Raw genomic sequence first — 14,464 nt, 5'->3', positions numbered from 1 at the left:
AAAACAGATACACTGTAAAAATCATGAATTAAAGACATCATTTGATGAGAGCCAACTCAAATGAATAGCACTTTACTTACTACTTTTTCATCTCTTCCATAAGATGGAGCAAGTGACAGGCCACTGGGTTGCTAAGGGAGACTAGCAGTGGAAACTGATGAGTGTATCAACACCCCATTGCCCCCACCTCTTTATTTTTTTATTATTTTTATTTATTTATTTATTTATTTATTTTATTTGAATTGGAGTCTCACTCTGTCACCCAGACTGGAGTGCAGTGGCCGCTCCCGGCCATCACGGCCTCGACCTGCTGGGCTCCGGTGATCCTTCTGCCTCAGCCTTCCAAGTAGCCGGAATTACAGGCATACGCTACCACGCCCGGCTGATTTTTTGATTTATTGTAGAGATGAGGTCTCGCTGCCCAGGCAGGTCTCGAACCCGCGGGCTCAGGCAACCCACTCACCTCAGCCTCCCAAAGGCGGGGGATTACAGACTGAGCCACCGAGCCCGGCTGCCCCCACCTCTTTAGATGGTCTACTCTGGTCAAATCCTGGGAACTGGAGAAGGGTTGTCACCGCAGCTATGACATTTTTGTCATAAAGAGAAGGGCCGTGGAATGATCATGTCTGACCATTGAGAAACATACTTCCTCACATGCCTGTCTACCTGGAGGTGAAGGGGGTCCTTGCTCCCCTGGAAGGATCTCTAGTTCTGAGACTCCACGGGTATGAAGGGATGTTTCAGAGCAACGTTCAATCAGAGAATGCAGATGCACCTTACAAATAGCTACTGATCCTCAGGGAAATGGCCAGCCCAGGACTCAAGTCTCCTTATTATACCAGGCAGATCCAGTGGTAATTGGTCTTTTCCTACCTTTCATCTCAAAACAACAAAGGTCTAGACAAATGTAAACTGATAACTTATTTCCAACATCTTATCTGTGGCAGATTGATGCCTTATCACTGATGTTAAACACTAATCTGTGAAATCAATTGTTAGCAGCAGTTATCCAGATTGCCTCTCTGCTCTGGGCTGCTAATAGGCTCCAAAACTGGGCTTTGATGGAAGTGATCTCTAATGTTGAATGAATTTATGGCAATAATTACTCAGACAGAATGGTTCAAGTAGCTGACATGATTGTTAGTTAAGTGATATTTATAAGACAGAAAAACTCAGTTACGACACTTGGCAAAAACATGGGCAGGACTTCTCTGGGGATCGTTGATGCTGTTTGAATGAGGAGGGGACAAGGAGACCTCCTGCCCAACCCTGGAATCGTTCTCATAGAGAAGGGAGAAGAGGTGCCAGCTGGTTGGAATTAACGTATCCATTCCTAGCCAGCTTTCCCTGACACTGTCCCGGGGGAGAGCAACTCCCAGACAGTTCATCTTTCTGGCCTCACCAGACATGTCATTCCCCTGACCTCTGTGGAGTTCAGGATGCAGCTACTGGTCCTCAAGCTTCATATTAATGTTAAGTAATGACATCAAAAAGGAAGCAGCTGTGTCATGCTGGCAAGATGGAGGGATTGCTTTTCTAGGGAAAGTGATTAATCACCATCAGAATGGAACATTGGCCAGAAGCAGGTGATCTGGTTAAAGGGATAGGGATTCTCTTGATGCTTCCTCTTTTTAATTTATTTACTTCCTTTTACCCTTCACTTAGTGCTAAAACTTTGTTTCGGCTCATTTCAGTGATCAATCGGAGCAAAGAAATATTGCTAAAAGCTCACTCTGAGTGGCAGCCCCCCTTTATCACACCCTTGTTAGACCAGTGGCCAGGGACAGTTGTCAGGCCTGCACTAAGGGACTCCTGTCTTTTACCTTACATTTCTGTGGGACAAGATTCCCAAAACGGGTTCAATTGGGATTTCTTAGGAGTCTGAACAGTCTTACAGAGCCAGGGCAAACTCACTCTCTTGCGTTGGTAGGCTTGTGAGGTGGGGCTGGTGAGATGCAAGGGGGGAGCAAGCAGATAGTCGTGGGCTCCTCCAGGCGCTGCTTCTTCTCAGGAATCTTCTCTGCAACTTCTGTTGGCTGTAACAGAGAAAAAAACACACCGAGCTTGAAATACATGGCACATTTAGACAATCACGTTTTATGCATTTAAAAAATGAACAAGATAGACAGTTTTAACTTCTAGATTAGGTAAGAGAGTTAAATGTGCCCTCTGATTAGACAGAAAAGCAATCAGTCTTGCCTAGTTTAGCCCTCCCAAGAAGTTTCATTTGAGAGAGTTGAACTGTAATGTGAACCTCTGATTGAAGATTAGGTGGCATAGGAATCTCATAACAAAAGTAAAGAGAATCTGTCATTTTCAGACACTTTTCCCATTAAAACACCCCCACAAATGAGTAGTTTAGAAATTAACATTGTAACTCAAACACGGCATACATCCTGTCCAAGCAACATGAAAATTGTGGGTGTAGCTGGGCTCGGTGGCTCAGCCTGTAATCCTGCACCTTTGGGAGGCTGAGGTGAGTGAATTGCCTGAGCCCGCGGGTTCGAGACCCGCCTGGGCAGCGAGACCTCATCTCTACAATAAATCAAAAAATCAGCCGGGCGTGGTAGCGCATGCCTGTAATTCCAGCTACTCGGAAGGCTGAGGCGGAAGGACCGCCGGAGCCCAGCAGGTCGAGGCTGCGGTGGCCAGGAGCGGCCACTGCACTCCAGTCTGGGCGACCAAGTGAGACTCCAACTCCAAAAAAAAAGAAAATTGTGGGTGACTTGGAAGGTTGTGTATACAATCAACACCATGCAAGGAATTGAACCATGTATAGGGCACACCTTTGGGCTTTTGCATGTGCTTGTTCTGAAGGTTGTACCATTGTCACTAAGAGTGGAGAATTAGTGTTAGGGAAAAGATTCCAGTTTTCTTGGTCCCTATTTTTGAGTACAGGTTGAGTATCCCTTATTAGAAATGCTTGGCACTAGAAGAGTTTCAGATTTGGGATGCTTTTGGATTGGGGGATATTTGCATTATACTTACTGTTTGAGCATCCTAATTGTGAAAATCCAAAATCTGCAAAGCATCAATGAGCACTTTCTTTGAATATCATGTCGGTGCTCAAAATGTTTCAGATTTTGGAGGATTTTGGATTTCAGATTTCCAGATTTGAGATGTACAACCTGTATTTTCATTGAGTATGTTGGTGTACAACTCAGAGAAGATATCTTGTATGTTTAACTTGTAAAGTCAAGCTGAATGAAGATTTAAATCATTCTTGCAGTCTCTTTTTCAGTAGTAGGGGCTGGCTACAGGTGGGGCTGCTGCTCAATGAGAAATCGGAGTCATTCCTGACCCTACTTAAGTCTTTCCTGGAAAGACATGATGAAATAGGGAAAGGACTAGGAAACTCCTCTCTAGCCAATATGGCCACCTTAGAAATAAAATTACCTGAATATCATCAAAAGACAACGTCACTCTTAAAAAACTACCCTGATATCTGGAGATACATAGGAGCTTATGGGATATAAACACATCTCTGTAGACATATCTCAAATGGAAAGGGCCATTCTGGATTTTAGCTTTGGATTATACTTTATAGCCTGGGAGTTCAGCCCTAACCTCTTGCAGGACAGATTTTCACAAGTCAAGCCTACTACCTAGGTCATAGATAAGTGATCCTAGCAGCTGGGAAAAACATTTGGCTGGTAGGAGCCAGAAAACTCAAAGTACAACTGGGCTGTGGGGATACTAATATTTGTCCAGAGAAATGAGAAAGCCCTAGAGATGCATTTGGACACTGTGGGTGCATAGGTGACCTGCTGATGAAGGGGGTAGAGATTTCAGAGCAATGATACATAAGTCTGTAAAAATCAGAACAGCTTAAGGAGCTGCCTCCAGGGACTAGATCCCTGGGGAAGGAGACTCTGTCCATATTCTTCTTTCTTATACATTATAATCCCTCATGTGCCATAATGGACATGCTTGCCATTGGCTGCCTAAGCCTGATCATTCCTAGGTCTTCCTCCCTGGTCACGTCAAATACCGTATTACTCATGGAAAGCATCATCATGCTCAGCAAAGGCAGCAATCCATTGCCATTTGCCTCCTTGAAAATGGGACTCAAGGTCAAGTTAGACAATGGCCAGTGACTGTTCACAATTACTTGAAAGGCCATTTTGGGCAACTTACCTTGTGCTTACGTTTGCCCTTCGGGGCTGGTTTTTCCACAGCTGCTGCAGCAGCAGTCTGACGCTTGGGTTTTGTGGCAGTCTCCTTGTGGTCTGGCTTGGCAGGTGCTGCTTGAAGTGAATTGTGGCCAGGTACTCTAGAGAGTAAGTCGAGGTCAATCTTCACCCAGAGGTTTTTCGGATTCTCATGATCACGTAGAGGAGACAAAAGCTCACTCTGCATGACAGGAATAGGTGAAAAAAGTGGCTCCTCATTACTGATGGATAAGTTGTTGTTGTTGTTGCTGCTGCTGATTAAGGTGCCAAGGGCCAGGTTGGTACCACAGGTTTCCTTGGATTTGGCAGTATTGTTTCCAGAAACAATGTAAGGAGGCAGGACCTTGATCTGCAGGGTCTCTTCCTGATCGGTGTTGGAGTCAGATGTAGAAGAATCTGTTTCAATGAATTCCCGGGATTTTGGCACGATCTTGCCAGGCCCTCTGTACTTCTTCTTCTCAGTAGCCAAGGGGATGTTAGGCCTTGGCTCTTTCCTAGGGACTGGTTTATGGGCTGTGGCTTTGTTACGGCCTCTTGGTGGGTCAGGAAGCTCCACGCTTTCTTTTTCTTTGGGAGTGCTGCTGGTAATATTTGGTTTAGGCCAGGTAAACTCGTCGATGCTAGTGTTCTTCTCAACCTTCTTGGGCTGTTTTTTTCCAATTGTCCTTTGAGAAGCTGTCTCAATGGCCGATGGCAACTTATGCTTCAAAGCCTTTGTTTCTGGAGCTTTCTGGGTGGGCCGCGGACGGGCTTTCTCCCTAATGAGACTGAGGAGAGGCCTTTCTTTGGGTTCAGCCAGGACCTGGCTGGGGTTTGGCTTCACTTTGATCTGGACTTCCATTGGTTGGATGATTGGAGGAGGCACAGAAACGGTCTCTATGGGTGTTTCATTTTGGCCACAGATAAATGATTTGTTCTGGGATGTCACTTTGTTAAGCCATTTATCCAGCTGCCACTTATTGGTTGAGGGTGGCTCAGGCTGTGGATTGAGAAAAAGCAGCAAGAATGAATTTTACATTTGGGAAGAATTCAGGAGAATCCTCTGCCCAGTGACTGCTAATAAAGTTTGGGTTGTTTAGTGACCATTCACACGTATACAAACACACACACACTCCTACACTTGCCTACATACATGCACTAGCAACAATAATCAAATTACCTAGATAGCCAGATACAAACCAGCAACAGTCTACTTATTTAATCTAATTTCCACTCCTCCTCTGAAATATTCTGCACTCTGGCCAGGAGAAAAGAATTATTCACAGAGAGATGTTCTAGTGGGTAGGCAGGGGTGCCTGAGAGGGAAACCTGTTCCTAAAATCCTTTGGTAGGAATCATCACTCAACCTCTCACCAGGAGGCAGAGGTAATAGCCTTTGTTCCTGAAAAGGAATGTAAGCGCACCTCAAGTGTAATTCGGAAAGGCTTTCTATCCACCAGTGTGCCAGTGCTCCTATGTGATACTGTCATTCACTGCAAACAGAGCAAGCCTTTTGTATTTTTACTGAAGGATGAAAAGATTTGACTTCCGAGAAAAAACAGAAAAAACAAAACTGCACTTTCCTCAGTGTATGGGCAATAAGCAATTTATGGGGACATGCATGCAGACATTAGCATCCACTTTTAAGCCGTGGCAATGATGCGTGCTATTCAGGGCCTTGATTCCCAAGTCTGAATTCTGCCAGCTGAACTAAAAGAGCCATCATTTTTATTAGAAGAGCTCTTCTTTTGAAAGCCATCAGCTGAGGCTTATGGCACCAGCCAATAGAGGGTGACAGAATTAAAAACACTTGAGTAGCTGTGTTTTCAACCTGCACAGGACAATGGAGGTAAGAGCTGAGGAAACAGTATCAGCTGCCACCATGGGCAGCAGAGCTCTGGGGTGGATAACATCAGCTCTGGCATCACATGGGCCTGGGTTTCAGTCCTGGCTCTACCACTGTGTATCTATGAAATCTTGGAGAGCTCTTTTTTAACCTGTCAGAACCTTATTCTCTCATTTGTAAAATGATAATAGGGTTGTTATGCGGATGAAATGAGAAAATGCAAGTCGAGATCTCAGCACAGTGTCTGACACGTGAACCATGTGCAGTAAGTGTTTGCTATTATTAATAGTAGTAATATGACTACTGCCTCCTTCTGTTTGAAAAACAAGTGTATAGGCCAGGCTCGGTGGCTCAGCCTGTAATCCCAGCACTTTGGGAGGCCGAGGCAAGTGGATTGCCTGAGCCTGTGGGTTCAAGACCAGCCTGGGCAACTTGGCGAGACCTAGTCTCTACAATAAACCAAAAACTAGCCAGGCATGGTAGTGCACTCCTGTAGTTCCAGCTACTTGGAAGGCTGAGGCGGAAGGATCACTGGAGCCCATCAGGTCAAGGCTGCGGTGGCTGGGAGCGTTCCATTGCACTCCAGTCTGGGCAACAGAGTGAGACTCCAATTCAAAAAGAAAAAAGAAAAAAACAAGTGTATGAAGAGCCATGGAGGCGATTTCCTTGCTGTATCAAATGCAGGCTCGGGGGAACTAAACAGCCATCCTGAACTCAGAGAGAACAAAAAGCAAATTCTTTTATTTCAAAGGTACTATTTTGGTATTCCATGCTGAGTTTTAAATGTTTTTATGAATTATTATTAAACACATTTAAAAATGCAAATGGACATAAAAAGTATGTGACCTTTTAATCAACACTTTACCTTTAAAGAAAACCACGTTTTTGGGGTCTTTCTTACTAAATGGCAATTTATAATTTAATCTAGAGTAAGGGTTGGTGTTCCCCAAGGCCAAAAGTTGGTTTTGACTGGCTCCACTGGCTCTCTCAAAAGATAAGCTGCTAACCCAGTCATTACTGTTTTAGTTTTAGACATGAGAAAGCTTGAGGCTCAGAGAAGCTGAGTCACACAGCAAATGAGTCACATAGCAAGAAATGTACGTATGTTAGGGACTGTGTGAATGTATGTTTTAAAGAAAAAAGCTATCAACTATCTGGATACTTTTCTGAAATAGCTACCGTGCTAAAGTAATTATTGGGTCAAAAATGGGTATGTGTGTGTAGGTGTTGGGGGTGCTACCTGGGGGAAAGGATGTTTGGAACTCTGGTAACTTCACCTACCTCTGGAGTGGTCACACGAGGTGCCTCATTAGATTCGCTGTCAGTGGTGCTACTTTCAGTGTCTGAATCAGACTCGGAGCTGCTCTCTGACTCACTGGAGCTGCCAGAACCCCCACTGGTTTGCACTGCGGATGGAGGCTGGGTAGTGGCCAAGGGTGAACTGAAAGAAAAATGACATCATTCATTTCATCATTCAGTCTCAAACTGGATGGACCACAGCCCAGTTCAGCAGAAGGGCCTATGATCAGTGTAATACTGGCAGAGTAGAGTGCACCATCCCTATTTTACAGATAGGAAGCATGAGGCTCAAGAGGCCCAGTGACAGGCTCACGTTCAAAGGTTTGAGGAGAAACAGGCCTATGTGTATCCAAGTTCTTTCGGTTTCCATCACACTGCCTTGCCTCCCAAAAAGCCTTGTCACTCTCACTTTAAGCCAAGGTTGCATGCCTTTCCCAATGCAGATACAGAAGTAGAAAACTTTAAGCCAAGGTTGCATGCCTTTCCCGATGCAGATACAGAAGTAGAGCCTTAAATGTTTACCTGTCCCAATTTTTTTCCAGTGCAGGTAATTTTTTATTTTCTATGTTTCTCCTGTCCAATATCCCACAGGTTTGTTGAGAGGCTCTGATCTTAGCTAAACATACAGTATAATCTTATTACCAAGAAGGAGTGAATTCAAAAATCATTTTAATTGAAAGAAACTGAGGCCTAGAAAGGGGGAGGGACTTGCTTCTGCCTCACAACTAGTTGGAGACCCAAGAGGAGCACGCAGCTTCCAGCTCCCTCAAGGGTGATGGCTGGGCTGAGCATATTCACTGCTGAGGGCCTGGTGCAAAGTGACTTGAGTTTGTCCTCCATTGCTGTCTATTGGGTGTATGAATAAGGGAAAGAAAGTGTGCTTCTTGGTCTTCTCCACTGTTTTTTTGTAAATTTGTTGTAAAACTCTTAACAGGAGGAATGATCATAAGGGACCAACAAACTGCAATGATTGATTTTAAATTTGTAAAGTTGACCAAGCAAAGAGTTTGGACAGTGACACCATTTGCTACTCTGCCTTTATTGATAATCAATACTCCTCTTTACCGATCGTTTGCTCTCTGTGCCCCATAACAAATCAGCCTCAGCTGCCTCTTAGCACCCTGGGGTACACCATTGCTTTTCTGTCCTTTTCCTCATCATCTCTTTCGACTGTTTTGCTCTGCTTTCTCTTAGAAATGAAGCTTGAAATGTAAAGAAGGGGTCTCATCTCCCTTTGTCTCTTCAGCCTAGTTCCCCTTTGGAGATCAGTTTAGTTCACAGGAAGGGGGACACTGGGAGTCTGGCCCACCTTTTTGCCTGCCCGTTCACCTGGTCCTCCCTGTCTTTTGCACACATGCTGCAGCACCTTGTCTCACATTCCCCAAATCTGAAGCAGCAACTGAATCAGAAGAGCCCAATCACGGCCCTGGAGGTCACTTGGTCCTGTGGCCCCACCTTTAAACTGACAAAGAGGAGCTCCAAGGATCCCCCTGTCCAAGACTCTAGAAGCATAGATCTTTATTCCTTTTTTAACCCCAAAGGAGTCCATGCCTCCACCCCACACCCTCGCCCTCCCCAGAGTCTCTTCAACATTGTAGTTCTTACCTGCTGGGCTGGAGCCTTACTCAGCTACTGCTTGTGAAGGAGTGGGATCTATTTGAAGCCAGCATGGGCTCCTCATAAGTCACCACCCAGCATATAGAGCCTTTCCATTACCTGTGCCTTCCATCCCCCAAGACTGGCCCTTTAATCTCGTAGGTATGCAATTTCTTTCATAGAGGGAAAGCTCATTTTAAAATGCTATCTGCTAAGTAAATGCTATCTGTAAGTACATTCCTCTGCCAAGTACATCAAGAGATTAGGGAAAGCACAAGAAATCCAGGACTACTGTGTCTCCTGGGAACTGTGTATCTTTCCCCAGTGGTAGGGGGAAGGGGAGGAGACTTATAACTCAGGGCTCTTATTTTCCTGCATTCCTTCGCGGATCTCTCTTTAGTGCCAGTAATGACTTCCTATTTATGCAAAGCACCCTTTAAATCTAATCGATTGTTTTTGTCATTGGTTACTAAATAAAGATTGAGAGAACATAAATCTAAGTGAGACTAATCCAGAGATTAGGCTAACCTGGCCTCAATTCTCCCCAAGTAAATTTTCAAATGTAACACAAAGCATCTGCAACACCAAAAATACTGGGTGGTAGATTGAGAGATAAAATCGAATTTGTATCCACGTTTATGATTCTCCAGTGAAAAGACTGTTTCCTGGTATTCTTTCTCATTTACACATTGGTTTCTGGCTTCTTATAAGAAACTGGTCATCCTGATATTGCCAAACTAAAATAGGCTCTAGACTTACTTTGGGATATTACTGGATTATTTGTGAGCAATTTTTATAAGAAACAAAACAATCCTAGAGATTACTCTTTCAAAACCAAACTCTAAGGCAACATGCATGAAGCACAGGTGTGTGATTTACCAAAATCAACTTATTCCTCAACTAAATAAACATTTCATGGGTTTAGTAGAAAATTTGATGTGTGTGTATGTTTATGTTTTGTATTCACGTTCCTTATCCAAAGCCCTTCTGAGGAAGACGCATTTTGGCATTAAGATCTTTTAATTTTAAAAAGTAATATGCTGAATATAATATACATATATATGTAATACTCTCAGTGAGATCTGAAGAAACACCCCTTAATAAAACTTGCTGATATTGCTGCAGTAACATTCACAGTAAGAGGAATAAATAAATACTTTAAACAAATATCATCATGTAAGTTTAGGTCTGGTTTTATCATCACATACGTTTGTCTCAAACTCAGTAAAAATAAGAGTTCTCAGATAAATTTTTGAATTTTAGAATTGTGAATAAGAGATCACAGATGTGGATAGACACTATATATGAAAAATTGACTACAATATATTTTAAGCAAAAATAATTATAGACATGAAATTTAAAAAAAACATTGCAAATATAAGGGCAACCTTGACTGAGACTTATCACTCTTAAGAATTGTTACAACTGGTTCACAATAGCAAAAACATGGAACCATCCATGTTGCCCATCGAAGCTGGACAGGATAAAGAAAATATGATACATATACACAGTGGAATTTTATGCAGTCATAAAGAAAGGCAAATATATGGACTTCACAGCAACTTGGATGGATTTGGAGTCGATCATACTCAGTGATCTATCACAGAAACAAAGAACAGAGCACCATATGTTCTCACTCATAAGTGGACCTTGAACAATTATATTACTATAAGAAAGGGATTGGCAGTAGTGGGAAACTGTCAGGGGAGGAGAGGTGGGATTGGCAGTTGAGGGAGACTGCTAGGGGATGGAAGGGCATACCTCATCAACAAGGGTAACTGTATAATCAATGTTGTATACCTAACCCTGAATTGTACCCCACATCTTTATAATAATAATAAAAAATAATAAAAGAATTGTTACAGCTAAATCTGTTGCTGTATTCTCAGGAAGGAGTTCATGGATTGTCATCATTGACAATGACCACTTAGAGGAAATGAGTAAAGGAAGAACAAGAAGTACATAAGCTTTTCATGCTTACATGTACATACTTAGAGATGACAGGGAAGGTGAACTTCGGGGGAGGGGACACCATGAGAACTCAAACTAGGGGTGAAGGGCTTCAGGGTCTTAATGAGCTGGAAACAGGGAGAGCCAGCATTTGTGGAAGGGAATGAAGGTTGCTTAAATGGAAGTAAATTGGTCTCCAGAATCAGCATCTTCTTGTGCCTCTATTCTCTATCTGCTGCTCATGGGCTTGCTGGAGACTCTTGCTGCACCCAGTCTGCTGAGGAATGTAAGTTCCACATCTGAGTTTGGGCCTCACTTTCTGTGGCCTAACTCCTGCCCAGCTGGGACAGCTCCCGGGGACTATAAGTGAGTATGAAGCCAAAACACTGCCTTCCCACGAAGGACAAACGTCAATATTGCCGCTATCAAAATAGTTGGCGTAGGGCCAAATTCTTGTCTACAATATACCATGGAGCTCTCAAGTTGGTAAAGCATCACAATATTTCAATTTCAGTTCTTTACTGAAATCAGTTAGCTGTTCAGCTAGTTAAATTCCCACTTCTGCTTCATTTATTTTCTTACATTGCTAATTTATTTTTCAAATGTATATTAAAGTGGCTATGAATGAAGCCAGTCCATGCAATACTTGATTCTGCCTAGGAGATGAAAAACTAATGTGCAATTTACACATTCCTCATTCACCAAGACTATATAAAAATTATTTCCCACGCATCATTTACTCTCATATTTCAATATACTGCTTTTAAAAAGAATGCTAGTGGTTACAACAAAGATAATTCTGGTACTAAAAATAATTAACATTTGATATATTAAAGCATCCACTCCATAATCAGTAAATATTAAAAGTATACTTTGTGACTTCACCCCTAATGCATTCAAACTTCTCAAAGGACCCACATTGGTGATGACTTCAAAGTCAACTTCTCAACCTTTTCAAAGATCAGATTTTGCTATCATATTCATCAGAGTGAGCTGTCTTTACTGAGTGGAATGAAACCTCATTTTAATCTCAAACCCATACATTAGGTCTTTATTGTCCCAGGCCAGACTGAGGACAAATAAGTCAGTTTAGTAAGTCCATGACCTTGGTGGGGGAATCCAAGTTGGGAAACGGAAATCAAAGAGCAGGCCAGTGGGAGAGTAGATGGGGAGGGATTGGAGTTACTTTCTCCAGGCAGGGTTAGCCTTGAGGCTTGAGAGTATCAGGGGAGAAAGATGGGTTTTAAGACATAGTCCAGGCACTCTAGTCTCTATACATGACAATCTCTCTATGCTTTGACTGTCCAGGCCTCTTATGAAATAAGGGGATCAATATGTGATACCATAATTGATGAGCAGATGCAAGAAAGATGAAGAGTCCAAAAGTCACAGTAAAGAAACTGGGATATTTTGCCTGAAGAAGACCCTGGATTAGGGGTGGGTTTCATATCACAACAGTTTCTAGACAACCTGAAGATCTGTCCTATAGGGAAAGGAGTTCTGAGTGCCTTCCAAGGTAAATACAGGACCAATGAGTCAGAGATTTAGTCAGGAAGATTTCAGCTCAGCATCATGAAAAACTTTTTTTTGTTTGAGTTGGAATCTCACTTCATCGCCCAGACTGGAGTGCAGTGGCACGCTCCTGGCCAACGCAGCCTCGACCCACTGGGCTCTGGCAATCCTTCTGCCTCAGCCTTCCAAGTAGCTGGAACTACAGGCACGTGCTACCATGGCCGACTAATTTTTTGATTTATTGTATAGATGAGGTCTCACCAAGTTGTCCAGGTGGGTCTCGAACCACGGGCTCAGGCACACAGTCACCACAGCCTCACCTCAGCCTCCCAAAGCGCGGGATTACAGGCTGAGTTACCGAGCCCGGCTATGAAAAACCTTTAAAAACTTATGGCTGGCCACAGAAAGAATGCACTACCTTGCAGATCAGTGAACCCTGTGCCCGTGGGTGACCAGATAGCCAGCCAGCTGCAACGAACATGGTAGGAGGATTCCTACTGTGGGTCTGAAGTAGGGTTAAATGATCTTCACAGTGTCATCAGACTCAAAGATTGTAATCCTTATGAAGCTAAAGTGTATAGGAGATTTAAAGGGAGCCTGTGAACCTTAGGAGAAAATGTGAGAGGAGATGTTTGGGCAATCCAATCTGCTCTTTAAGGTAGGTCTGAAATGTTCTGCTCCTGACAATACTATATCAGTCACAATGCTATTGTATGAAACTTAGAGGATTAAAACTGCATTTCTGTAGGGTTATTTAATAAGTCAGACTTTTCACTAATTCAGATTAACAGCCTACAGAAAGTCAAACATCTGCATCAGTGCTGTTTGAGTCTAATTCTAATTTAACTGTAAATTCCCTTCTCTGGAGATAAACAAGGATGATGAATTGGCCATTCTGCTCAATCAAGCTGTGTGGGCATCAGAAAAGAAAAGTTCCACAAGGGGTAATGACTTTGTAGTGGGAAACGTACATGGGAAGATTTGACAAGCAAGTCCACAGGGTATTGATCTTGGCAACACATTTCACAAGGCCCAGAACTTGCCAAAGGCACGCAGCAGGAAATATTTGATGGGAGAGTCCTGTATAAGACCCTTTCCATTGGTTGAGACTTGTACAAATTTCGTCAACATGACCATTTCATTTTCCTGTTTTATAGAAATCAAGTGTCTGTCTAAGAGATAATTTGTAATCGTTTCATCTTTGATTTCATCAAGTTGCAAAAGGATGACCCTGAAGGGATGGACTCAATACCCACAGTTGATCTTACCTCTCTTCCTCTCTTTTTCCTATCTAAAATCTGGGTTCTAGAACGTGAACACTACGTCTGCGTCACCACACTGGGTCAGACACTTTCAAACACTGAAATGTTTTCTAGTCAGGGGGTGAGAAGAACCTATCTATCTGTGTCAGCAATTTGGAAATCTTCCCTCATCTTTTTCACACCCTGAAAATCTATTCAGCTCATTTGTCCAATAAAAGTGTACACAGAAACATATCTAAAGCAGATAAAAACAGTTGCTCTGGTGGAAAAAAGGAATGTGGGGTGGCAAGGGGGCCTGAGTCCCCAGAGGCTTGTCCTCCTCCTTAAGATGGACTCTTGAGCCGGGCTCAGTGGCTCAGCCTGTAATCCCGTGCCTTTGGGAGGCTGAGGTGAGTGAATTGCCTGAGCCCGTGGGTTCGAGACCCACCTGGGCAGCGAGACCTCATCTGTACAATAAATCAAAAAATCAGCCAGGCGTGGTCGCGCATGCCTGTAATTCCAGCTACTTGGAAGGCTGAGGCGGAAGGATCGCTGGAGCCCAACAGGTCGAGTCTGCGGTGGCCGGGAGCGGCCACCGCACTCCAGTCTGGGCGACAGAGTGAGACTCCAACTCAAAAATAAATAAATAAATAAATAAATAAATAAATAAAAATAAAAATATTGGCTTCTGTTTCCAAACAAGGGCATGCTGGATCCAGATATGAATAGGAAAAAGTGGGCCTCCAAGAAGCACACAGCTGAGCAGACTGAGAGGTAGCCAGGGGACGTTTTATGCCCAGTACGTGGTGACTTGGGTGGGGGCAGGGAGAGGAGGGAGGTGGGTGGGGAAACAGGATCAAACTCTGGGA

The 14,464-nt window shown here is 43.4% G+C and overlaps 1 protein-coding gene across 1 annotated transcript in view; it reads right to left on the bottom strand.

Moving 5' to 3' along the window:
* Positions 1 to 14,464, bottom strand: part of AFF2 (AF4/FMR2 family member 2) — a 165,591-nt gene that overhangs the window by 41,923 nt on the left and 109,204 nt on the right. The window contains exons 5-7 of the mRNA XM_008058552.1: positions 7,279 to 7,438; positions 4,138 to 5,151; positions 1,915 to 2,036 (exon numbers count right to left, since the gene is read on the bottom strand). Of these exons, the coding sequence (XP_008056743.1) occupies positions 1,915 to 2,036; positions 4,138 to 5,151; positions 7,279 to 7,438 (1,296 nt within the window). The remainder of the gene's footprint in view (positions 1 to 1,914; positions 2,037 to 4,137; positions 5,152 to 7,278; positions 7,439 to 14,464) is intronic.

This window comes from Carlito syrichta, unplaced genomic scaffold, assembly GCF_000164805.1.
Source record: "Carlito syrichta isolate Samal-C Ts95f unplaced genomic scaffold, Tarsius_syrichta-2.0.1 Scaffold303382, whole genome shotgun sequence".
NCBI classification, from domain to species: Eukaryota; Metazoa; Chordata; class Mammalia; order Primates; family Tarsiidae; genus Carlito; species Carlito syrichta.
Note: the sequence above shows the minus strand (reverse complement) of the source record. Positions and strands in the feature narration are given on the sequence as shown.